The sequence below is a fragment of the Rhinatrema bivittatum genome, chromosome 4 (genome assembly GCF_901001135.1).
Source record: "Rhinatrema bivittatum chromosome 4, aRhiBiv1.1, whole genome shotgun sequence".
NCBI lineage: Eukaryota > Metazoa > Chordata > Amphibia > Gymnophiona > Rhinatrematidae > Rhinatrema > Rhinatrema bivittatum.
The window spans coordinates 123,557,321-123,584,436 of NC_042618.1; the positions used below are offsets into that span (position 1 = coordinate 123,557,321).

Below are 27,116 nucleotides of genomic sequence, written 5' to 3' on the forward strand. Positions count from 1 at the left end.
AATGGAAGTCAGCAAGCGAATAAATTACGCTCATATTGAAGTTTAAAGGTAAATTTGTGTGAATGTCTTTGAGTGGCTATTTACAAATTGCTGCATTTCACTTTAAATTGCAACAAAATATTCATTGAACTTGGAAGGACAAACTGGATGAATTAAGATAAATTTGAATTGGAAAAAGATGGCCTTACTGCTTCATTGGATAATCCTGTTTGAAGTGCTGTGTTCTTTAAGTTAGGTATAGTAATCCCTTCATTGTTTTTCTTTACCAAAAACCATCACATTCACGAGCCAGAACTACTTTATTGTGTAGAATGACTTTTTAAAACTCTTCATTCAACAAACGAATCAACCAAGAAACTTTCCTTAGTGTATTTAACAGCAGCACCTGTTATAGCAACAGTGGCCCATTTCTAAGTTATAAACAAAGATCAACGTAAAAGCTTTTGTTCAATAGGTAGTGCTCATAGACTCGCATTGCAGGAGTTGGTGCAGCTTTTTTGGTTGCTGCACAGTGGCAAAGACATTTTCTTCGATGTAGCTGAGTAGAAGCACTTTCTGGAAATGTTGCTGACTGACCAGAAAGATTTCATTCCGAATGCTGAGAGCCGCACTTAATGGCACTTTAACTCCTGCCCATTGCTCCTGAAGTGATTGTGAATGGGTACTGTTTCCAGTGGCTGCATCATACAAGACGTAGTGATCTCCTATAAAATTAAATAATAAAACTTCAGTACTGTTCTGGTTTGAAAATGCATGCAAGTTAAATGAAGAACTTTATCTGTAACACAACTGCCTTGAAATAAAGAAGACTGTCCTGATGCATATCCTTTGTCGAAACGAGGACCCGTGTTGATGCGAGGGACATTGTGTGGTCTTTTAAGAAAAAATGTTTCAAAAAACAGATGTGTTGATTTTATCTACAAAAAAATATGAATTATTGATGGACTCGGACCAATGATTATTTAGAAGGCAATGAAGGCGATAATGCCGGTAGTGACTAGTATGATGGTCTTTAGTTAAAAGGATTTTGTTAAATACGGTTGACTTATTGGGGGAAATATAACAGCATATGGTCTGTTAATGACAAGGTCTTAAGTCCAGTTGATTACTATTAGTTCTTTGAAGCTTTCCACACAGACCTGGACACCCTCCCCCCCCACCCCCCTTATTTATTTAGCCTGCACTACCAATCTGGCCATTACCATTTTTTCTTTTCATTCTTACACTCAGCTGCTGGTATCAACTCAATTACCCCCCATGGTCTGTGCTGCTCTGAGGTTGTGCTTCTATCTCTTCACCTTTTTGTAACCAAGGATTTTCTGTAGCTTATTTTACTTGTCTTGAAATCTGTTACCATTTTAGCCTCCATTACCCATTATGGGAGGACATTCCATGCACCCAACACCCTTTCAGTGAAAGAAAGTATTTCCTGGCATGCTCTTGAATTTTCTCTCTTGCAGCCTTAACTCATGACCTGTTGTCCTAGAACTTCCTTTTCCATTGCTACCTAATGTTCCCATGACATAATTGGATATTGCATGTTGTCTGAGGCCACTATTACCCTTGTAAACAGCGATGGTAAACAAGTTGCAGTGGCTTAGTGGTGTGTTTTGTCTTTTTTATTTTTTTATCTCAAAGCAATGGGTTCACTACAGGTATTCTGTATCATATAATTATACAGCATATACCCGTATTTCCTCATTAAATCAACTTAATTCTTTATTACAACCTTCATTAAAAAACATACATTACATTGCCTAAATTACCATTCTCCCGAGGAGAATAATTGAGAGAATATCGAGTGAAGGGAGAGTTGAGAGAAAATCATGTGAAGAGAAAGTTGAAAACTGAATATTGAAAAAATCGAGTATTGAGAGAAAAAAATCTGTGATAAATAAGCCAACACAAATAATTGAGTGGAATTGAAAATATGTAATTGGGTGGGAATGTTTAAGTTGTGTTAAAAAAACAGTATTTAATGTTATACATATGGGGTTAATAGGAGGTTTTAATGTATATGTATCATGTATTGTTTAGAGGGATGAATGTGTGGGGTGAATGGTAATTTAGGCAATGTAATATATGTTTTTTAATTAAGGTTGTAATAAAGAATTAAGTTGATTTAATGAGGAAATACGGGTATATGCTGTATAATTTTTATTTTTTTAGCAAGAGTACTGGCTGCTGTAAATTGACATTTTTTACTGTGTTCAGTGAGAAAGGAACCCAAAGTGAAATCATAAGATGGTCTATAGCAGGGGCGACTGGTATCACTATTCTCAAGCATGGATACTTGGAACCCTATGAGCAAGTGGGGTGGTACCCATCAGAAAGCTTGTCTCTGAATGTGGCACTTAAATATTCTCTCCTGCTACTATCTTTTGAGATTTGCTTAGAATTGGACGATCTGCCATTCCAGAAAAATAAAAATATGATTATTTGAGCAAGTGTTTCTCAAGAAGCGGGGAAGGGGATAAGGGAGGCAGCTGGAAGGAAAAAGTTTTTGGGGGGTGAGTTTGGTCTTTGTTGGGTAAGGATGGAGGGTGCGGGTATAAGGGAACGAGGATTGAGTATTGGAGGGAGGGAAGGGTGAGATACTGAAAAGGGCTGGAAAGTAAGGATTTTTTATTTTAAATTTGTGGATGATTAAATTGTATATTGACTAATGGTGGGTTGGTTTTTTTTTTAGAATGACCCACTCTGGTCATTCTAAAAAAATTGTTTACTATAATTCAAACTATTCTGAGTGAAGTTGTGATGTTATTTACATACTATTTCTTTGGAAGTAGTACAAAAACAGCTGCATCATTTTGATTTGTCCAAAGTGTCCTGCATAAGTGTCTTGCTTTTTTTGAGTTACAAAATATCACAACAAGCTACTGAGATGGCTGTAGAGGTTTCCATTGATCATGGGGATATAGAGAGCAATTTCAAAAACATTTACCTGGGTAAAAAATCTGTCAGAAAATTACCCAATCTTAATCTGGCTAAAAGTATATGAGGTTTCCCAATACGTGTATTTTTAGCTGCAGCAGGAAGATACCTCCCTGGTATAGGGTTAGGCTGGGAGAGGAAAATCATGCAGATTGCATTTTCAAATCCCTATGCATTATTTTCCATGGGAAAAACTACCTGTAGAAAAAAAACAGATGCCAATGTCTGAATACTTTCTAGCCCCATGGCTGTCTTCAAAGTGAAATTAAGTTCAGACTTGTGCTTTTAAAGTTGGTGCAAAAACCATGGGTAAAAATTACTCACTTACTTAGTAGAAATGCAAGCAGTTTGAAAATGGCCCCCATACTATTGCTAATCCTTTTGTGTAATAGTCTATTTTGTCTCTGAAATAAAGGGGATATGTGCCATTAGAGGTGACTTGGTAAAGGGGAAAAAAGCACCAGCCCTAAACGAAACCCCAAATCTTTCCTATATATAGCATGGCCATTCCTCTATTAAAAAAAGCCATGACTAGTAGAGCAAAGAAATAAATTATACTTGGTTTTAGCAGAGTTGCTTACCTATAACAGGTGTTCTCACAGGCCAGCAGGATGTTAGTCCTCACATATGGGTGACGTCAATGGACGGAGCCCTGTCACGGAAAACTTTTCTGTTAAAGTTACTATAAAGCTTTGACTGACGCTGGCCCACTGAGTGCACTGAGCATGCTCAGCCTGCAATTATCCCTGTGACCACAGGTGTCTCCCCTCAGTCTCGTGTATAGCAAAAAGCACAAGAGAAAAATAAAATAATAAAATGTATGTAGACCCAACTATGCGGGGTGGCGGGTGGGTTTCGTGAGGACTAATATCCTGCTGTCCTGTGAGAACACCTGTTATAGGTAAGCAACTCTGCTTTCTCACAGGACAAGCAGGATGGTAGTCCTCACATATGGGTGAGTACCGAGCTGAGGATGCCCGAGCAGTGTAATAAATGCACCCAAAGACATGCAACAGGCACAACGACGGGGGTGGAATTTGGTAAGGAGGGCATCCTGAAACCCTTAATGGGTTGGTGAAAGGATGTTGGGTAGTTAAACTAAAAAGAAGTTGAGTAAAATGGACCGGCCAGACACAAAAGTTTGCTGGCCAGTCTTACCTAAGCAATAATGGGCTGTGAAGGTATGGAGAGAGCTCCAGGTCGCAGCCTTACAAATATCAACAAGCGCCACCGACCGTAGGTGAGCTACTGAGGTTGGCACGGCCCTAACAGAGTGTGCATTCACACAGTGTTGTAACGGATTGTCTGCTTGTTGGTAGCAAAAGGAGATACAGACCGCCAATCAGGAAGAAAAAGGTCTGTTTGCCCACTAGAACTCGCAGCTTGGCTTTTGCCAAAGAAGGTATGGTGTAATTCCTATGGAGTGTAGTGCGGTCTAGATAAAATGCAAGTGCACTTTTACAGTCCAAGGAGTGGAAACCCTCTCTCCCTGGTGAGAGAGAGGGGGTTGGGAAAAAGTGGGCAGCGTGTAATCTGAGTAAGGAGAGATGCTGCATCTACTTAAGGATATGAGGTTGAGTACGTAGGACCACTCGGTCACGGAGGAACGCAGGGTCGGTGAATATGTAACCAGGTGTGGAATTCACTGACCTTGTTGGCAGAAGTGATGACTGAGGGAAAGAGTTCAGATGTCAGACTGTTAAGTGATAGGAATATAAAGGCTCGAAAAGGAAATGTATGAGTCTTATAAGCACTAAACTTAGGCCCCTTTCCATAACCAGTGAAAATAGATGTTACTTAATCAGTGGATGACCCATGGTAAGCTGACTTAGAAGGGGTTGAACCAAGTGGTACTCCAAATTGGAACCGAGGTGTACCTATGTGGAGGATGTCTTGGGGAGCAGAATCCGAGGGAGTAAGAGAAAGAGTGGTGTGTAGTAAAAAGGGGGGCAATACCCTTTTGTATGCATCATGTGGTAAATCATGCCATTTTGAATGGTAAGATTTATGTGTGGAAGGCTGTTGTGATGCTACCAGTACCTGAGAAAATCAGTGAGTCCGTGATATGAAACTGACCTATGAGAAGGCGAATTGGTTACTGGTGTGATAGACTGAAAAGTATGGGAAACATACTAGTCTCGCTCAGGACGTGGGTCTGAGAAACAGTGAACCCCGTCCTGGTGCAGCCTAATGAGAGTTTTGGCTATGAGAGGCGTCGAAAGAGACACCTATAAGAGGCCTTTGTTGTAGAATGAGCAAAGGCGTCCATGGGAACACATTTTTGAGATGTGTAGGGAGTAGAATCTGTCCCCCGTAAGGTTCGGTTCGGACACAAAGAGCAAGGTCAGTTGACCTTAGCACTAAAAGATTTTGCTCACTACACCTGTAGTCGGAGACAATTCGAGAGGTTGGAAACATCTATGAATAAGGTCTGCTAGTGCATTCGGCAAGTCTGTTAGATAAGTGGCCTGGGAATGCATGAAGTGTGCAAGGGCCAAAGACTAAAGCTGCACCATTACCTGGCAGAGCAGCTAAGAGGTTATATGTGTGGTTGTGTATTGGAATACCACCTTGCCACTATGCACTAAAGGTTTGTTGCAGAGGCAGAATTTTAAGCATAAAAGGCATAACGCATGGCTGGAAGCTCCAGGAAGTTGATGTGAAACTGTATGGAGCGGAATAGATGCATATTGGATTGGGACGATGTGAATTTGAACTCTTCAACCCTAAGTAAATGCAACTGTGACCAGAACCATCTGAAGACTTGGTTCTAGATCGGTAATATGGATCAGGGACAAAAGCGGTTGAACAGCTTAAAGCCACTGATCATTGAAATTTTCACTGAATCTGACTCATAGCCATTCTGGGCAGATGAGTAAGCGGATAGTGAAAACACCTCGTGGCCTATCCCTGAAAGAATGAGGGGCTGAAGTTATGTTGCATGCACGCAGAGATGTGTAGGAAAATGTCAGTATGTCTGCGCGGTTGGTGGGCAGGAAGTTCGTTGCAACTGTAGTACCCAGAAGTGTTCCATATGGGATTTATGGTAGTTAAACCACAATCCAAGGTAGAAGATTTATAGTGAGTTGTGGAGAAGATAGAGCTCCTTGCTTGGATTAACTGCTTTTAGACAGTTATACATGTAAGGAAAGCATGAATGATGTTTTACTCCGTAGAGAAACAACGGTCACTGCTAGTGAGTTTGGTGAAATATATGTGATATTCCAATCCCAAGTGCGCCCGGCAATTTGGGATTGGAATGTTGTTGACTCGCTATGAAACACATAGAAAGACTAGAGGAGAGAGGCAACCCACTTACCACGGTAAGGGAAGCATGGTGATGAGAGATACCATTTTACCTGTCCCTTCTGAAGAAATTTGAGATTTCTGAGGTCCAGGGTGGGCAGCGAGCATCTGCTTTCTGTTGAAAGAAAGAATAGTGAGATTAAAACTCCCCCCCCACCCCCCGCGCTTTGTAGCATCCAGGGGACTGTACCTTGAACCATGGTACTAAGTGGGGTGTCCGCTCTGATATCTGGCAAGTTGGGAGACCAGGAGGTTCCAACTGGCGGAGCTGATGTAGTCTGGATATCAGCTAGTCTCCCACGGGAGTGTGAGCAGTAAAACTCTTACCCGCATGTCTGTCTGCAGTGCAAGAAAACATGGAGAGCTGTCGCGAGGTCTCGAGCTGGGCTTGCAAATGAGGCAGTGTATGCGGGATTTTGTGCCTTCCAGACCAGCTGATGTATCTGGGACTTCGGACCATAATCAGGATCCAGAAGCCAGAGTATTATCGAGAGCGGAGTCCCATTGCTGAAAACGGGAGGATGTATCTATGTAATCCCAATTATTGGTAGGGAGATTCTCTTAGTGTTGTGTCAATCATAGCCAACAATAGCGATATATGACACTAACACGGTTCTTGGAAGATAACACGACCTAGAACCTTACGAAACCATGTGGTCCGATTTAGTGACCTGATCTCGATGGAATTGGAGCTGAAGCGGGATTAGAGAATTTACCGACTTTCGTGGTGAATCGCAGAAGGACGAGTCGGTGAATCTCAATGGCTCCGTGGATTTCGGGAGGCAGCGAAAACAGCCTGAAGAATGTGATGTCCGACTGAACTCTGTAATCTGGTATGGTAGCGAAGCTACAGAGGAGACAGGCTAAGTGTGTCTGGCGCTTCCACATTATTTTGTAGTGGCTCAGAACCCCGCACCGATGTCGGTGGGGAATGCCTTGGGAGCAGAGGAGCCCATGACTCATAAACCCGGGCCCGCTTCACAACTGGCTCAATGTACCCTGACGCAAGTGCAGAATCCCTCAGAGCTCGGCCCAGTCATTCTCCAGCACAGAGGACTGCCACCGCTGCGCGGAGCAGTGGCAGTAGCGATGTTGCTCGGCACAATCATTCCCCAGCACAGAGTAGGATAGCACCGATGTCCTGGATTGCATCGATGGTGGATGGTCACCGTACCAGTGACGATGATTGCCAAGGTGCTCAGCCCGGTCTTTCCCCAGCACTGAGATGGATGCCCTCGCTGTCTTGGATGGTGAGTGGTGATGGACTGTCAGCATGCATGCACTGCTCCTGGCACTATGTTGTGCCTTAGGATAATACAGGCTTTAGTTAAGAACCTGAAGTATGGAGCATTGTGTTTAGACGAGGGCATTGCGATTATGTGCTATATAAGTACTGACGGTGTCGATGGCGGCATTGAAAGCGGGTTCGAGGGTATCATGGCAACGTCGATGGCCCGAGCAGAGCAACGATAACATTGACAGAAGCCATGACAGCATCAGCATAGGTATGGATGGAATCGATGTGGCACCGGTGGAAACAATGCGGGCGTTGACAACATGGGCATCAATGGAATTCATGGAGAGATCAGTGTCATGGATGTAAACATCGATGGCATTGACAAAACTGATGTGGGCATCGATGGAGGCAGGACAGCATGGAAGGAGGTATCGATGGGGGCATCGATCACATGAAGGTACCGAGGGAATCGATGGAGGTATGGATTCGACAGCAGCCCTGGTGGCAACAGTAACCGTGAATGTCCCTATCCTATTAGCCCTAATAAGCAGGTGGAGGATCGCAGGAAGACACTCGCAGGCTTTGTGGGGCTAACTAAAGATGAAAAGACAGGGAGAGGGAAGGACGCAATTCAGTTGGGAAACTGTTAGTGAGGTGACAGGAACCGACCGAAAAACAGGGCATAGTACTCACCGAGCGTCGATTAAATGTATGCAAAGGGAGACCCGTGCAGGCAAAAAGTGTTTGTGAAGTAAAACTTCAAGTGTTTCCGTGAAGAAAAGTTGTGAGAACTTCTCACAGAACTCCTCACTGCGATGCTAACTGCAGTGTGGAAAAAAGAAGACTGAGGGGAGACACTTGTGGTCACAGGGATAATTGCAGGCTGAGCATGCTCAGTGCACTCAGTGTGCCAGTGTCAGTCAAAGCTTTATAGAATCTTTGACAGAAAAGTTTGCCGGGACAGGGCTCTGTCCACTGACGTCACCCATATGTGAGGACTACCATCCTGCTTGTCCTGTGAGAAAGATAAATCTGCTGATTAAAAAGGCAGTCTCAAAGCACTTGGGTAGTAAACAGTTTTTGCACAATAGGTTTTCTTTCACAAATCTTCCTAATACCTTTAATGAAGAAAATCCTTTCCCCTCTGATAATTTTGCCATTCTTGGCGATGATGGCTGGTTGAGTAAATGCAGCATCCAAATCATTAGGCACACCAGGAAAGCCTTCAGCTATTTTCTTTGGGTACCCAGGTTTCATCTGGTCATTATCAAATTTCCAGTAATCACTTCCCTATGGGATAATGGGATCAACAATATATTTCATTTGAGTAAATACAGCTAAACAGATATGGGTCGGTCTGAATTGTGGAAAAATAGTTGGGCCTCCCATCTGCAGTGTTTGCATGTTGAGCCACAAAACATAGAACTGACTGATCTTCACAATGGCCTTTCATTTAGAGGGAGACGTTCTTCTTTCTGAGATCTGAGCAAGACCATAATCTTTCTCTACAAATTGTTACTGATACCCAGACATTGTGAATCATTTATTTATTATTTATTTTATTTAACTCTTTTCTATACCGACATTCATGGAGCATATCATATCGGTTCACATAGAACTGGGGTATTATGACATTAGAAAAGAAAGATAAGTTACATTGAACCGGGTGTTACAAGAACTTGGTTAAGAGAAAAACAGGAAAGGCTTAGAAGATAGAGGTGAGCAATAAGTAAATTAACAATGTAAAGGCGAATTGATTTGCATATCTTGTAACAATTTTCTTGTAACAATCATGTAGTTGGAGAACCATTGCTTTATGCTATTGAGCCTTTATTTTGGCTTGTATTCATCTTAGTTATATTCTGTTTCACGTCATCCTCTGTATATTTAAAAGAACTGAATCCATTGCCCTTCTGTACCTTAAAAAAGAAGATTTTCCCATCCTGGTCTCCTAAAGGATTCTGCATCCTCACTGCTGCATCAATTGAAGACGGGAGCTTCCACTGGGTAGATATCCGCTGTGGATACCCTTTCATAGGGCTTAATGGTTTGTGTGATTGGTTAAGCTTCCAAAAATACTGTCCTGTGCATAAGAAGATAAAAACAACTCTTGCCTATGTCAAGTGACATTGCCTCACAATTATTTTTACCATCAATTTACAATGCTCACCTGCTAACAGTGGGGCTGATGTAATAACACCACACTAATATTGGAGTTAGACTTTAGCATGAGTTTTATTTAACGTGCGTATTAATCAATGTGAGATGCAGGAAGCTAATGACATGCAAATGGACCTTGAGATGAAAAGCACATTTTATTAGTTTAGCATGTGGTGTTTTTTTTCTTTTGTTTTTTTAAAGCATGCTAAACTTTAAAAATTTGCTTTTTGATTCATGGTCCATTTGCATGTTAATCCATACAAAAAAAAGACATCAGATCTCCCTGCATGGAGCTCCCTACCTCCTGCTTGGCATGATCGGGCTGGGTGCCTGGATCAGCCTAGCAAGTCCTGCCTCCCCCTTAGCTGAACCCTCCTCCCTCTCACCTATAAAGAAGTCGGACCAGGATCCAGGTCAAACTGGTCTTTTAGTCCCTTCCCTCTCCCTTTAAAGAATTAAATTGGGTTGAGCCCTCCTAATTCCCTTCTTCCCCAACCTGGGAATCTCTGCTGGAGAAAACCTTACCACCTCCAGCAAGGCTGTCCCTTCACTGTTACGTCAGTGAAAGGTCCAATCCCCTTTCAGACTTCTGAAAAGACAGCCTTTTTGGAAGGGGATTGGGCCTTTCACTGACACATGACAGTGGAGTAACCAATTAGCTGCTAGTGAGGTCTTCTCCGGCAGAGGTTCCCTGCTGGGGAGGGCTTGGAGTTCCACTGGGCCTGATTTTAATTATTTCATGGGAGGGGGAGGGGGCTTGGAGGAGAAGGACTATACTTGGACCTGGACTCGCCCCTGCCTGAGCCATCTTCCTGATAAGCGAGAGGGAAGGGGTTTGATATATATATTTGGGAGGACTTGCCAGGCCAGTTTTGACTCCTGCCTCTGACCAGGAGTTAAATTTCCTGTGATAAAAGGAGATGCACTAGGCAGACTGCCCTGCTTACATTGAGGGTAGTAGCTAATAAGACTTATTACCCTGCAGTTATGAGACATGCTAAACTTGCCATGGGTTTTTTTCAGTGCTAAAACTCCTATTGCATACTAAAGAGGTCAGTGACGAAGTAACTGTATTAATTCAGAAGTTAAAACCTGTGGTAGATTCAATGCAGCTTATTACATCGGCCCCAGTGTAAGTAATGATCCATCACAGCAATTTATTTATTTATTTATTTGTTTATTTATTTATTTATTTATTTATTTTACAATCAATTATCCCAGAATTTTTTTTAGGGTTTACTTTTGTTATAAAATTGAGTGGAAAAGCTATTCCATTTTTGTGGAAATAGTAGTAGTTAATTGGTAAATGGGGTAAAGTTTCCATTGGACAACAGTAATTTAGTTTGGAGTAACTGCACAAAGTTTAGACACGGCAGGTATTTTTCTGCTGCAGTTTTAACAGTGTAATTTCCTTTCAAGAATTTTCATTTCTTAAGTGGACTTAAACCTGGCTGACTTTAGGATAAAATGCTTCCTAATGTTGTGTAGTGTTAACACATACAGTTATAAATTATAAAGAAATTAATTTGGAGCATGGCATGCCCAGTGGTGTTCCATTCCCCTGTGGAGCCTACGCTGTAATCCTCTGCTCCTGATAACTTTGGAAAAGGAAATAATGGGTGGCTTTCTGTGTGTCAACTGGGAAAAACATGAAGGTATTAGGGTTAATTTAGTGTGGTAGTATTTGAGAGACCTAGTCAATCTACCAGTCTTTGAGGTGGTGTCACTTTAAAAATAAATATGTATGTATAAGTGTGTGTGTGTGTATATACAATTTTTTATTTTTTTTTATGGTCATATTTTTAATCTTTATTGAAAAGACAAAGACACTATGGGGTAGATTTTAAAAGCCCTACGTGCGCCGAGCCTATTTTGCATAGGCCCGGTGACGCGCGCATGTCCCGGGGCTTGAAAAAAGGGGCGGGGCATGGGCAGTCCAGGGCGGGGGCGTGGCCAGAGGCCTCTGTAGGGCTGCTAGGCTGGGGGATTGTGTGCTGGCACTCGGCCGGCAGGCGCAACTTCTAAAACAAAGGTTAGGGGGGGTTTAAGTAGGGCTGGGGGGCGAGTAAGGGGAAGGTGGGGGGGGGGGCAGAAGGAAGGGGGAAAGCCATCGGGGCTTCCCTAGGGCTTGGCATGCGCAAGGTGCACTAGTGTGCACACCCTTGCACGTGCCGACCCCGGATTTTATAACATGCGTGTGGCTGTGCGTGCATGTTATAAAATTGAGCGTACATTTGTGCGCACAAATATATGCCCGCGCGAACATCCTAAAATCCGGCCCTATGTGAACTCATCTGTCACTCAGCTAATCTTTGAAGAAAACACAATTTCCCAGGACCATAAAAATATAAGGCTTGCCATACTGGGTCAGATCAAGGGTCCATCAAGCCCAGTATCCTGTTTCCAACAGTTGCTAAGCCAGATCACAAGTACCTGGCAGGATTCCAAGGGGTAGATAAGATTCCAAGCTGCTTATCCCAAGAAGAAGCAGTGGCTTTCTGCAACTCTCCCTCAATAATTGTTAATGGACTTTTCCTTTAGGAACTTGTCCAAAGTTTTTTAAATGCAGCTATACTAATATCTTTCACCACATCCCCTGATAATGAATTCCAGAGCTTAATTATGCATTGAGTAAAAAAATATTTTCTCTTACTAGTTTTAAATGTATTACCCAGTAACTTCATTGTGGGTTCCCTGGTCTTTGTACTTTTCAAAACAGTAAATAACTGATTAACGTTTACTCATTCCATTCCACTCATTATTTTATAGACCTCTGTCATATCTCCCATCAGCCATCTCTTCTCCAAGCTGAAGAGTCCTAACCTCTTTAGCCTTTCTTCATAGAGGAATTTTTCCATTCCCCCTTTATCATTTTGGGCGCCCTTCTCTGTACCTTTTCTAATTCTGTTATATCTTTCTTGAGATACGGTGACTAGAACTGAATAAGGTACTCAAGATGAGGTCACTCCATGGAACGATACAAAAGCATTATGATATTCTCTGCTTTATTCTCCATTATTTTCCTAATAATCCCTAGCATTCTATTTGCTTTCTTGGCTGCTTCTGCACACTGAGCACAAAATTTCAACATATTTTCAAAGATGACATCTAGATCCTTTTCCTGAGTGGTGACTCCTAATCTTGCATTTTGTAGCTATAATTTGGTTACTCTTCCCTAAGTGCATCACTTTGCACTTATCTACATTACATTTCATTTGTCATTTGCATGCCCAGTCTCCCAGTTTTGCAGTGTCCTCTTGCAATTTCTCACAATCCTCTTCTGATTTGACAACTTTGAATAATTTTGTATCATCAGCAGTTTTGATCACCTCACTTGTTGTTCCCATTTCCAGGCTATTTATAAATATATTAAAAAGCATCAAAGAACAAATCCCTGGGGCACTCCACTATTCACCTTTTTTCATTGGGGAAAATTTACCAGTTAGCCCTACTCTGTTTTCTTTCTTTTAGCCAGTTGGCAATCCACAATAGGACACTACCACCTATCACTTGACTTTCTAATTTCCTAATAAGTCTCTCATGAGGGACTTTGTCAAATGCTTTCTGGAAATCCAGATACACTAAATCAACTGGCTCACCTTTATCCACATTTATTTATGCCTTCAAAAAAATGTAGCAAATTTGTGAGGCGAGACTTCCCTTGGCTAAATCCATATTGGATTTGTCCCATTGAGCTATACTTATCTATATGTTCAGCAATTTTGTTCTTTATGATCGTTTCTACCATTTTGCCTGGGAAAGACCTCACTCACTGGTCTGTAATTTCCTGGATCACTCCTTGATCCCCTTTTAAAAATTTATATTGGCAATCTTCTAGTCTTCAGGTACCATAGATGATTATATTGATAGTTTACAAATTTCCAATAGGTCCGCAATTTCATTTCTCAGTTCTTTCAGCACTCTGGGATGTATACCATCTGGTCCAGGTGATTTGCTACTCTTTAGTTTATCAATATGCCCTAGTACATCTTCCAGGTTCACTGAGGTTTGTTTCAGTTTCTCTGAATCATCATCTTTGAATATCATATCTGGCATGGGTATATTTTACATCTTCCTCAGTGAATACAGAAGCAAATAATTCATTTAGTCTTTGCTATGGCTTAGTCATTCCTAAGTGCTCCTTTTACCCCTGGATCATCTAATGGTCTAACCCTTGCAGGCTTTTTGCCTCAAATGTACCTTAAAAAGTTTTTATTATGAGTTTTTGCTTCTTTTCAGAATATCTCTTTTCCTTCCTTATCAATGCTTTGCATCTGACTTGCCAGTGCTTATGCTGTTTCCTGTTTTCTTCATTCGGATCCCTTTTCCATTTCTTGAAATATGTTCTTTTGGATATTATAGCCTCTCACCTCACCTTTCAACCATGCTGGTAGTTGTTTAGCATTCTTTCCACCTTTCCTAATGCATGGATTACATCTGTTCTTGTCTTCGAAGATGGTATTTTTAAACAACATCCATGCCTGAGCTAAACTCTTAATCTTTGAAGTTGCCTCTTTCAATTTTTTCCTAATCATTTTCCTCATGTTATCATAGTCACCTTTTTGAAAGTTAAATGCTATCATTGTAGATTTCTTTTTTGCTGTCCCTCCAGTTAAGTCAAATTTGATACTGTTGTGATCACTATTGCCAAGTGGCTCCAACACTATTACCTCTTGCACCAAATCACTAAGGACCAGGTCTAAAATAATTTCCCCTCTTGTTGGTTTTTGTACCAGCTGCTCCATGCAGTAGTCATTTATTTCATCTAGGAACTTTACTTCTCTAGAAAGTCCTGATGTAACATTCACCCAGTCAATACTAGGGTAATTGAAATCACCCATTATTACTGTGCTGCTGATTTTGATAGCTTCCCTAATTTCTTTTAGCATTTCATTGTCTATTAGTTCATTGTGGCCAGATGGATGGTGATACATCCCATTACTATTTTATTCCCTTTTTCACCTGGAATTTCTATCCATAAAGATTCAGCATTGCATTTTGTTTCCTGCAGGTCTTTTCTCCTGTTTGACTCAATGCTCTCTTTAACATATAGAACCAGCCCTCCACCAATTTGATCCATCCTGTCATTTCAATATAATTTGTACCCTGGTATTGCAGTGTCCCATTGATTATCCTCCTTCCACCAGGCCTCTGAGATGCCAATTATATCAACCTCTTTATCCATTGCTTTACACACTAACTCTCCCATCTTATTTTTTAGACTTCTAGTATTTGTATATAGACATTTCAAAGTTTTGTTTGTTTGTATTCCCAACCTGCTCATGAATGTAATCCACTTTGAAGCACTGAAAAAAAAGTGCAAAAAAGTGGAATATAAATCTAAATAAATAAAAATTAAAAAAAAATCAGTTGACAGGGTTAGTTTGGAATCTTTCTGCACTTTACTTAAAGGCACCTGATCCCCATTGGTATTTATTGCAACCTCTCTACTGGGATGCTCTATTTTCCCTGTTCTCTTAGGGGCAGATTTTCAAAGGGTTACGCACGTAACCCCCGAAAAGCTGCCCCTGCGCGCGCAAGCCCCGGGACACACATATGTCCCGGGGCTTTCAAAAATAGGCGGGGCCAGGGGCATGGTGGCGGTCCGGGGGCAGGGCCAAATCCTCCGGCACAGCGGCCTGTGCTGGGGGATGGCAAGCTGGTGTGCGCAAGTTACGCCTGCCTTGGGCAGGTGGAACTTTTTCAACAAAGGTAGGGGGGATTTTGTTAGGGCTGGGGGGTGGGTTAGATAGGGGGAGGGTGGGGGGGGGCTGGAGAAAAAGTTCTCTCCAAGGCCACTCCGATTTTGGAGCGGCCTTGGAGGGAATGGGGAAAGCCATCGGGGCTCCCCTCGGGCTCGGCGCACGCAAGGTGTACATGTGCATCCCCTTGCGCGCGCTGACCCTGGATTTTATAACATGCACACGGTAGTGCGCGCATGTTATAAAATCGGGCGTAGATTTGTTCACGACGGGTTGCGCGAACAAATCTACGCCCGCGCATACGTTTAAAAATCTGGCCCTTAGTATCCTTAAAAGATACTTCATTTTCCTTTGCATGAGCCTCATTATCCCTTACTAAACATGCAAAGTAATAATTCAAACCATCTAAGAGCCATCCCTTCAATCTTGATATTGCCTAGGCATTGTATCAAGATACTGTGATCAACCGGGTCAACGGCAGCAAAAAGATCTAGTAGGACTAGGATAGAGTTTCCCCCTTGATCTATATTTGAATGATAACCATTAGTAATACCCAATAGTACAGATTCTGAAGCCAGATAAGAGGGACTACAGGATGTTTTGCTGTTAAATGAAGCCAAGGAGTTGAAAGTAGACTACCTTTTCAATTAGTTTAAATAGGAAGAGGAGGCAGGAGACCGGGTGGTAATTGTCAATTATTTTAGGGTTTCTTCAGGATAGATTTGATTACTGCTGCTTTCAGTGTGTCAGGCAGTAAGCCTTGGGATAAAATGCTGTTGATTATATTGGGAAAACCTTGGGGCTGGATCTCACTTTGTTACAAATGAACCTTGGCTGGAAATGGGTCTAGCAGACTAGTATATTGGCTTATTCTGTGGAAGATATTTTCCATCTCTTGGGAGGTGATGATTCTGAAGTTGGGCAGTGTGGTGTTGACTGGAAGGAGTTGGAAGGAGTTGTGATGTATCAGTGGAAAGACAAGATGGAGTCCTTGAGGAAGATGTGAAGGAGGGAGAATTGTTGAAGGAAGAACATATTCCTAGGATCTTGGCCATGAAGTCAGTAAAGTCCTTTGCTATGTGGTCTCCTGTGGAGGTGGAGGTAGAGGTGGCTTATGAGACAGATGTGGAGAATTTCTTTACAGTTCAGTTTGCTTGGATGGTTCATAAAGAGTTCCAGTTGTTTAGAGATGTAGTCCTGTTTTTGCCTAGCGAATGTCTGCTTTATATTTCTTCTTGTGTTCCTTTTAGATATGGAAGTTTGTGTCTGTTCTGTTTCCACCAGGCTCATTCAAGTTGGTGGGATTACCTTTTTAAGAGGAGAAGGCACTCATGGAACCATTGGGAGTTTCTGGGGTGTCTAGTAGGCCTGAGTTTTAGCAAAGCAAGGATATTAATTGCCAAAGTAAGTTTGTTCCATTTCTTATCTAAGGTTTCTGGAGGGTTAGTGGGCATCAGAGATTCTGGAATGTTGAAAAGTTGTTATATACTTATGATGGAGGAAATCTTCCTGGATAGTGGTTTAGGCAGGAAGGCCAGATGGGTTTGCTTTGGGATTGGAATGGTGGCTTGGACCAGATAGTTATCAGACCATGAGATTGGGTCTACTGTGATAATGCTGGAGTCAATATTAAAGTTTGCAGAATGAAAGATTAGGTCAAGTGAGTAATGTGCTTGAATGGGGACCTTAATTAACTAAGTCAAAGAACCTCCATGTTCCATTGGAAGGTAGTGGCAATGCACTGAGTGGTTTCTCTGCATGATAGTTAAAGTCCCCAAAAACTAAGAGTTGGTGTGGCAATGTTGAAGAGGAATTCTAAGAGTTTAGGAAATGAGTCAAGATGATTGGACAGAGATACCTTGTGCTATTTGAACCACTGCAATGCTTTGTGTTGGCTTACCAGGAAAGTTGGTACATCACTTACAGTTAGTCCAAAATGGGTTTTGGAAAAGTGTGGTTGGAGTGAACATATAACTCCTCGCCTGAAGCAGTTGCACTGCTTTCAGTTACAAGTTGATTGATATTTGATTCTTTGCCTGGCTTTTAAGGTGGCTTATGAGCTGGGGCCAATCTATATTAAGGAGTGCCTGTTTTGTTATATTCTGTCCCATGTGGTGGTGTGTTCACAAGGTGACATTCTTTTGGTGGCACTTTTTGCAAAGGAGTCAGATTAATTTCAATTAGAAATGGTGCTTTCTCAAGATGGATTCTTTTTCTCTGGAATAAGCTCCACTGGGATGTTCACTTAATTAGGGAATACCTTCCTTTTCATGAGATGCTAAAAATTCATCTTTGTCATTGAGTGTTTTGTCTTTAGAGGCAGATACTCAGTCCTTATGACTCCAGGTAGGCAAGTTTATTGCAGTAGATTTATTTATTTATTTATTTATTTATTTAGGATTTTTATATACCGGCAATCATGAAGACATATCTTGCTGGTTTACATAGAACAGGAGTGCATTATATACAAAAACTAGAACTGTGGTGACGGAAGGTACAGTTACATTTAACAAGGGAAGCCGAACTTGGAGAAGGAAGAGAAAGGAGAGAAGAGAAATAGTTAAACAATATACAAATTAAATATAGTGTACAAACTAATATACAAAATAGATGTTAAATACAAGAGAATGGTGTTCCTGCTGGATTGGCAGCCAACTGTGCTTGTTGTTTGGGGTTTGTTCTATGGATTTGGGGTTGTGTGGTTTATATTCTTATAGGATTTGTTTTTCCAGTTTAGCAGTACTGATTTTATTTTGAATTGATAGCCTGGGGTTTTCTGGAGTTTTTTTGAAACACTGATAATTTTTTCTGTGGGATTTGTATTTTTATAGCAGTATATTGTACAATTTTATTCTATTACATTGTAACTCACCTTAATTGTAACCCTGTGGGAAGGTGAGAAATGGTTTAAAGAAACCAATCTAAAGCCTGCTACTGATGGATCACTGAATTTTTTTATTATTTAAAACAGTTAAATCTACCTGTGTCCAAAGGATTTGTTTAAGTGCATTGTGGTTTATTCTAAATGAGCTTTCAATCTGCATTTTAGATCTAATGGGATTATGTGGGCAGGTTTTCCTCTTCTGTGAAAGTGTGTATATAATTTATTTTTAGATTGTAAAGTCCTTTCCAAATCCAGAACCTTAGAAATACACGCCATACAAAGCTGTGTCTGCATAACTGCATGATTTCATTTGATGCAAACAAAATTATATCCATCAGTTGTGACAGATGATCATAAGCTACAGAAACTAAAACTCATATGAAACTCAACCCTCAATGCCCCCCCCCCCCCCCCCCCCCCCCCCCAGTATGGTCTTCTAGCTAAAATGTTTGCCTACCTGTACTATAAAAAATGAAATTTGTAATAAGGCCACCGGATTATAAGAATATTTTGGCTCAGTGATAGCATATAAATTTGTTTTTCAATCTATTTATTTGATGAATTTATTACTCACTTTTTTCCACAGGTGTTTCAAAGTGAGGTACAACAATATATAAAATTGAAAAGAACTTTGTATACAATTTCTTAAAAAAATATATCTCAATTAGATAAATATTTGTCTCAAGCATTAGCTAATGCCACACTTACCTTTAAATACATAAATAGAGCCATTTTGGGTGGATACAAAAGTATCAATCGGTTTCTTTCCACACAGTCCAATCACAGATTTTGTAAGCCCACCTTTGGGATCCTCCACTGGTACAATGGAGCCGGGTCCAGAGCTGGAAGGAATTTTTGCATCTTCTGCAGTCTTATTTGTGTTTAAATCTTGTCCAATTGGAAGAGCAGTTGAGACATTTCCAAGCTTCATGGATGGTTTGCCATAGACAGATTGGATAGCTTCAATGTCATCTTCATGAAGCTGGAATTTGGGATCATAACCTTTATATGTTGGTGCCATTAGAGCTTTGGGCTGAGTTGAGTGGTCTAGTCCTAAAGAATGACCCAGCTCATGTGCTGCTGCCTGGAAAAGATTTATTCCTGAAGGGTATTTTAAAGAGGGAGTGAGGGGAAAAAAAAGAAGAAAAATAAATGCTCTTTGAAATCTACTTTTTTTTTTCCATTTAAAGTTTTGTTAGTTTAAATGGCAATGATACTTAAACTTTGAAATTTACTTCTGAGGCTGGCCTAGTGGCTCAGTAGTGGGTATGATGCCCTGGGATGTATGTATTTACATAGATCCACATCCCTGGGAAGTCAGTAACTTTTCCCCTCATTGGCACCATACTGCTCAGTGTATAATCTCATGATTTGGTATAAAACACCAACTTGTTTCCCCCATTTGGCCCTTAGATTCTGCCAGTTAAATGTTAGGAGTGCTCCAGGGGTGGATTTAGGAATTTGCTCCCCTAGATATTTTTGGTGCTTTTATTCCCTCCCCCAATCTCCTGTAAGGATCTTAGCCAACTTGCTGCCCCTAAATATTTGATGCCCTATACACAAACATAATGGGTGCCTATTGACAAATCCAGGGCTGGAGTGCTCCCTAGCGGGGCCGATACAGTACAGTGCGCTCCGACGGAGGGCACTATTAGCCGGCATTTGGACGCGCGTTTTGGACGCGCTAGCTTTACCCCTTATTCAGTAAGGGGTAATAGCGCATCCAAAACGCGTGTCCAACCCCCCCCCCCCCCCCGAACCTAATAGCGCCCGCAACATGCAAATGCACATTGCGGGCGCTATTAGGTATTCCCGCATGATTCAGAAAGCAAAATGTGCGGCCAAACCACACATTTTTACTTTCAGAAATTAGCGCCTACCCAAAGGTAGTTGCTAGTTTCTGCCGGCACCAGGAAAGTGCACAGAAAAGCAGTAAAAACTGCTTTTCTGTGCACCCTCCGACTTAATATCATGGTGATATTAAGTCGGAGGCCCCGAAAGTTTAAAAAAGTAAAAAAAAAAAAAAAAAAAAAAAAATTTAAAACGGGCCCGTGGCTGGTGGGTCAAAAACTAGACTCTCAATTTTGCCGGCGTCCAGTTTACGAACCCATGGCTGTCAGCGGGCTTGAGAACAGACGGCGGCAAAATTGAGCGTCAGCTGTCAAACCCGCTGACAGCCCCCGCTTCCATCAAAAAAGAGGCGCTAGGGACGCACTAGTGTCCCTAGTGCATCTTTTTACTGCCGGCCCTAATTAAAATAAATTAAAATACTGAATCGCGTGCACAGCAGAGTGGCCTGTGCGTGCGCCAAGAGAGCGGGTGCTCGCCCGCTCTCCCGCGATTTTACTGTATCGGCCCTTAGGGTAGCTGATTTGCAGAGGCAGTGTTCATAGACCCTCTGGGGATAGATTTCCAGTCACTGTGCAATAGTGACACCTAGTGGCTGCAGTTAAGGCCCATGATTGCAGGGTTCTGTGCATGGCCCCAGGCTGCCGATTGCCACTGTGGTTAATGATTGTGCTAAGTGAGTTAGGAGGGAATGTAAAATAAAGAAAAAATTCCATGGCTCATGGTGTTGGCTCCTAACCCTCATTCTGATTGAGCTAGAATCCCAAAAGAAGCAGAAAAAAAAGGTGTTGAGCCAAAGAATGCAAAACTGATCTTTTTCTTCCAGAGACACAAATCTTTTGAGTTGACCCTTAAGAGTCAAATCAATATAGACTTGCACCCAAAACACTTTCAAGGCTATTATGAGACATTCACTGAGGAAATGGGTGGTACGTCATTGAATATTTTTGAGTAACTTTAATGGTGCTTACGGTATAATAAATTGGTAAGTGCCTGTATTCTTTCTACAAAATGTACACTGAACAAATCTTTACATTTTTTATTTTCTTAATGTCAAAGCTTCCCTGAATACATTATCTAGAGAATACTCGCCTATATAGGCTATAATTCTTTAATAACATAAGAACATAAGAAAATGCCATACTGGGTCAGACCAAGGGTCCATCAAGCCCAGCATCCTGTTTGCAACAGTGGCCAATCCAGGCCATAAGAACCTGGCAAGTACCCAAAAACTAAGTCTATCCCATGTTACCATTGCTAATGGCAGTGGCTATTCTCTAACAGGTCTATCCAGTAAAGTGCGGCCGCGTTTACCCCGCTCCTAACCCGCATTCTACTCACTTTCCGGCCGCGTTCGCCCTTCCTGCGATCCCGAATCCCCTTTAACCTACTCCTACCGCGTCCTAAAATCCCCGGGCAACCCCTTCCGCACGCGGCATGTATATTGCATGCAAACGAGCGAATTAGCTATTCCCTAGCATCCCGTAACCCGTGCCCCGACTATCGCTATTTTTCCCTGCCGTTTTGTCGCGCGTTTAACCTGCTAACTTACCGCCTACCCTTACCCCTGTGGTAGAGGCAGGGGTAAGGGTAGGCGGCAAGCTTTCCCCCAGCCCCCCGCTCACCTGCCCCGGCCGCGATCATGGGTGCCGGTCTCCGGGGCAGCCCCAGTCCTCTCCCCTCCTCCCGAAGCGCAAAAAAAAAAAAAAAAAAGCGAAAAAAAACGTTGCAGCCCCCTCCGATGTCCAGAGGGGGCTGCAAAAAGTAAGTCGCTTCGCCGCTTCGTACTGCCAGCCCCTTCTTCCCTCCTCCCGGAGCAAGGCTGCTTTTCGCGCCTTGCTTCGGGAGGAGGGAAGAAGAGACACTGACAGTGTGAAGTGGCGAAGCAACTTACTTTTTGCAACCCCTCCGGACATCGGACCTCTCCTGCCTCCCGCTGCGCGACTTACTTTTTTTTGCAGCCCTCCGGCCATCAGCAGGAACGAATCGTGGCTCCCCTGCCTCCCGGCGAAGATGGACGCCTGCACGGGAGAAAGCGGCCCCGTGCATGCAATTGGCCGCTCAAGACGTGACGTCACGACGTTTGGCGTCACGGCATGTGACGTCACGTCTTGAGCGGCCAATTGCATGCACAGGGGCCGCTTTCTCCCGTGCAGGCGTCCATCTTCGCCGGGAGGCAGGGGAGCCACGATTCGTTCCTGCTGATGGCCGGAGGGCTGCAAAAAAAAGTACGTCGCGCAGCGGGAGGCAGGAGAGGTCCGATGTCCGGAGGGAGCTGCCTGTTCAGGGAGTCAGAGCTCTGCATGGCATGCAAGCCTGTTGCCTCCAGCTGCTCGCGAAGATGGACGCCTGCAAAAAGTAAGTTGCTTCACCGCTTCACACTGTCAGTGTCTCTTCTTCCCTCCTCCCGAAGCAGGGCGCGAAAAGCAGCCTTGCTCTGGGAGGAGGGAAGAAGAGACACTGACAGTGTGAAACGGCGAAGCGACTTACTTTTTGCAGGCGTCCATCTTCGCGAGCAGCTGGAGGCAGGAAGGTCCGCCGATGTCCGGAGGGGGCTGCAAAAAGTAAGTCGCTTCGCCGCTTCGTACTGCCAGTCCCTTCTCCCCTCCTCCTGGAGCAAGGCTGCTTTTCATGCCCTGCTTCGGGAGGAGGGGAGGGGGGACTGGCAGTCCCGACTTCCTGGTATCTGTCATTTCAAATGACATTTGAAATGACAGATTCCAGCGTGGCGTGAAGCGTTAGGCCCGCGCACCCAGGATACTGTATAGGCGCTCTATCCAGTAAAATGGGTTGCGCAGGCCTAACGCTTCACGGACCCTTCTTAGACGCGGTTTACATTTGCATGAAATTATAGTTCAGGATCGAGCGGTAGGTGAGCTGCACTGTGTGTGCGGCAACCGCGGATGCGCCGGGCACTAACGTAGCTCTTCCTACCACTCGGTACTGGATAGACCTGTAAGTGAACTTAATATCAGGTAATGGACTTCTCCTCCAAGAACTTATCCAATCCTTTTTTAAACACAGCTATTCTAACTGCACTAACCACATCCTCTGGCAACAAATTCCAGAGTTTAATTGTGCGTTGAGTAAAAAAGAACTTTCTCCGATTAGTTTTAAATGTGCCCCATGCTAACTTCATGGAGTGCCCCCTAGTCTTTCTACTATCCGAAAGAGTAAATAACCGATTCACATCTACCCGTTCTAGACCTCTCATGATTTTAAACATCTCTATCATATCCCCCCTCAGTCGTCTCTTCTCCAAGCTGAAAAGTCCTAACCTCTTTAGTCTTTCCTCATAGGGGAGTTGTTCCATTCCCCTTATCATTTTGGTAACTTCTCTGTACCTTCTCCATCGCAATTATATCTTTTTTGAGATGCGGCGACCAGAATTGTACACAGTATTCAAGGTGCGGTCTCACCATGGAGCGATACAGAGGCATTATGACATTTTCCGTTCTATTCACCATTTCCTTTCTAATAATTCCCAACATTGTTTGCTTTTTTGACTGCCGCAGCACACTGTACCAACAATTTCAATGAGTTATCCACTATGACACCTAGATCTCTTTCTTGGGTTGTAGCACCTAATATGGAACCCAACATTGTGTAATTATAGCATGGGTTATTTTTCCCTATATGCATCACCTTGCACTTATCCACATTAAATTTAATCTGCCATTTGGATGCCCAATTTTCCAGTCTCACAAGGTCTTCCTGCAATTTATCACAATCTGCTTGTGATTTAACTACTCTGAACAATTTTGTGTCATCTGCAAATTTGATTATCTCACTCATCGTATTTCTTTCCAGATCATTTATAAATATATTGAAAAGTAAGGGTCCCAATACAGATCCCTGAGGCACTCCACTGTCTACTCCCTTCCACTGAGAAAATTGCCCATTTAATCCTACTCTCTGTTTCCTGTCTTTTAGCCAGTTTGCAATCCACAAAAGGACATCGCCACCTATCCCATGACTTTTTACTTTTCCTAGAAGCCTCTCATGAGGAACTTTGTCAAACGCCTTCTGAAAATCCAAGTATACTATATCTACCGGTTCACCTTTATCCACATGTTATTAACTCCTTCAAAAAGTGAAGCAGATTTGTGAGACAAGACTTGCCCTGGGTAAAGCCATGCTGACTTTGTTCCATTAAACCATGTCTTTCTATAAGTTCTGTGATTTTGATGTTTAGAACACTTTCCACTATTTTTCCTGGCACTGAAGTCAGGCTAACCGGTCTGTAGTTTCCCAGATCGCCCCTGGAGCCCTTTTTAAATATTGGGGTTACATTTGCTATCCTCCAGTCTTCAGGTACAATGGATGATTTTAATGATAAGTTACAAATTTTTACTAATAGGTCTGAAATTTCATTTTTTAGTTCCTTCAGAACTCTGGGGTGTATACCATCTGGTCCAGGTGATTTACTACTCTTCAGTTTGTCAATCAGGCCTACCACATCTTCTAGGTTCACCGTGATTTGATTCAGTCCATCTGAATCATTACCCATGAAAACCTTCTCCATTACGGGTACCTCCCCAACATCCTCTTCAGTAAACACCAAAGCAAAGAAATCATTTAATCTTTCCGCAATGGCCTTATCTTCTTTAAGTGCCCCTTTAACGCCTTGATCATCTAACGGTCCAACTGACTCCCTCACAGGCTTTCTGCTTTGGATATATTTTAAAAAGTTTTTACTGTGAGTTTTTGCCTCTACAGCCAACTTCTTTTCAAATTCTCTCTTAGCCTGTCTTATCAATGTCTTACATTTAACTTGCCAATGTTTATGCTTTATCCTATTTTCTTCTGTTGGATCCTTCTTCCAATTTTTGAATGAAGATCTTTTGGCTAAAATAGCTTCTTTCACCTCCCCTTATATTACTTACCTTTTTTAGTATTTAGTGTCCAGTTTTCATCATTGTCAAGGTGAAGATCGCCATCAATAGGTTTTTTGACATTTTTGAAAGGAGGAAAGAAAGCATGACCCAATACCCGACCTGGTCCATCAAAGGCATTAATCACTCCATCACTATGGAGGCCAGCTACAAAGAAGATGTCAATGTCGGCAGTGTTATTAATGCCAACCTCCTTAAATTGGAGCAAAGACACATTTTCCCAAACCTGCAAATGAAGAAAATAAATATCTCAAAATCCAGAAAATATATATTTTAAATTTATATTAAAATGCCATTAAATGCCCACAGCTTTCTTCACTACAAAGAAAAAGAGATTGTGGTTCCTTGTCACTGCTTATAAAATTTTATGATAGCATTCAGTCATCAGGATGAGTCTACAGCCTTTACTTACTCGAGATGAAATATTGAGAAATCAAGTCAGTGACATATTGCTTACAACTAACTTCACAACTTCTCTGACCTACTTTTCAGGATCAAACCAATTTTTAGCCAGGTAACAGAATCGAGAGGTATTCAATTTAGCACAAAGAAAAAAGGAAGACAACTTAAGCATAGATGTACACAAAATACCATCCTCACCTCATATCACAAATTCCTCAAAGTACATACATCATTCATCTGCAAATTCAGCTATTTAGTATATCTTAACCATAGTAAGAAGTGTTCCAAAAAGCAGCATGGGGACAATCCCAAACTGGCCCTTCAAAGCAAGATGACTCGCTCAAGATATATGACCCAAGAAACATCACACTTTGCCCAAGCAGGACACTTATCTCTAACTTACTTGTATTAATCTTTGTAACCTGGGCAGCTGCTATGAAACATCGCAAGTGGGGAGAGGGGTGAAGGCCGCCTGCACCTGATGACCTAATCACCACCAGACCCTCAAACAGTACAGATCTAAATTAGCTGTTGGTGAAAACAGGCTGCAGCTTTTACTGAGAAATTGAACACACAATGCAAAACCTAGAAACCCAAGCAATAACATAGATCAGTAGCCATATTCACAGGCAGGCAGTGTGTGTCCTCAGGACACTGTGGCTCAACTCAGTCAAGCAAAGCCCTGTCCTCGATCGAGGCCAGGGGCGGATTGGCCTATCAGGGGATCGGGCATCCCCCGGTGGGCCTGTCGCTCTAGTCACGTGGTCTGCCGAGTGCGGCTGTGACAGAGCCACGCTCAGCAGACCACATGGTATCTCCTGGGCCGGCATGGGTGGCGAATCCCCGGGCCGGTCATCATCGGGAATCCGCCCCCTGATCAAGGTGCTCGTGTCTCATGGGCGAACCAGTCAACCCGCCACAGCCAAGCAAGGTGACTGCCTGCTTGGGAGGGATGTCCAGTCCGTCGTAACCCAGGGCCATCCGGCCCTTACTGCAGACAGTCCGTGACAGTTAATTGGCTCAGCGTATCAGCCATACTACACACTGCTTCCATTGGGAGAACCCCCGGCTCAGATACCCCCACCACAGGGACAGGTTGCCACGAGCATATCCTGGACCCTCCCCATAAACAGCAATACAATCTTCAATTGGCAAATAAGGCCCTGCCTATGATTGACCTCAAGGTGTTCAAGAAGAAATCTTGGGCCATGTCTGACAGATGCACACTGTCTTTGTGAAATATGTCCATGCATTACCCACAGACCCATTCATGCCTGATACGAATTCCTCTTTTGCACCGTAAAATTGCCTGTTTGTTCAGCTTGCCCATCCAAACCACCAGAGCCGTGCATGCTGGAACCGGTGATGGGGGGATTGATCTCTGACCACAGGACTCTCTTGTCTGGCATAAGCACTCTGATGAGAGTGATGCTGTTCCTGATGAGGCTGACTAGCTGCTGACCAGGAATAACCCCCAAGTCATTGTCTCCAAGGTGTATTATTAACTCCTCTGGGGGAGCCGCTGCAGAAGCAGGATGAGTTGATCCCAATGCATGCCCCTTCTGCCAAGCCATTACACCATCACGCCTCTTGGGACAAGACTCAAATGTCCTCCCAAAGTGCTCTTTCTTGAATGGTGCTCTGTCCAAAACACAAATGAGTGCCCCGCGATCCAAACCATCCTCCATCACTGGCACAGATCTGAAATACACAACAACAAACATAAGTTCATCCCGACCTCCACAACT

At 42.8% G+C, this 27,116-nt stretch overlaps 1 protein-coding gene across 2 annotated transcripts in view; it reads right to left on the reverse strand.

Moving 5' to 3' along the window:
- Positions 1 to 280: 280 nt before the first annotated feature.
- LOC115090108 (matrix metalloproteinase-18-like) overlaps positions 281 to 27,116 on the reverse strand; it is a 75,259-nt gene continuing 48,423 nt past the window's right edge. For both annotated transcript variants that reach the window (XM_029598814.1, XM_029598813.1), the window contains 5 exons: positions 24,958 to 25,192; positions 18,932 to 19,324; positions 9,397 to 9,560; positions 8,596 to 8,767; positions 281 to 704 (listed from right to left, as the gene is read on the reverse strand). In XM_029598814.1, the coding sequence (XP_029454674.1) occupies positions 448 to 704; positions 8,596 to 8,767; positions 9,397 to 9,560; positions 18,932 to 19,324; positions 24,958 to 25,192 (1,221 nt within the window). In that variant the 3' untranslated portion in view covers positions 281 to 447. The remainder of the gene's footprint in view (positions 705 to 8,595; positions 8,768 to 9,396; positions 9,561 to 18,931; positions 19,325 to 24,957; positions 25,193 to 27,116) is intronic.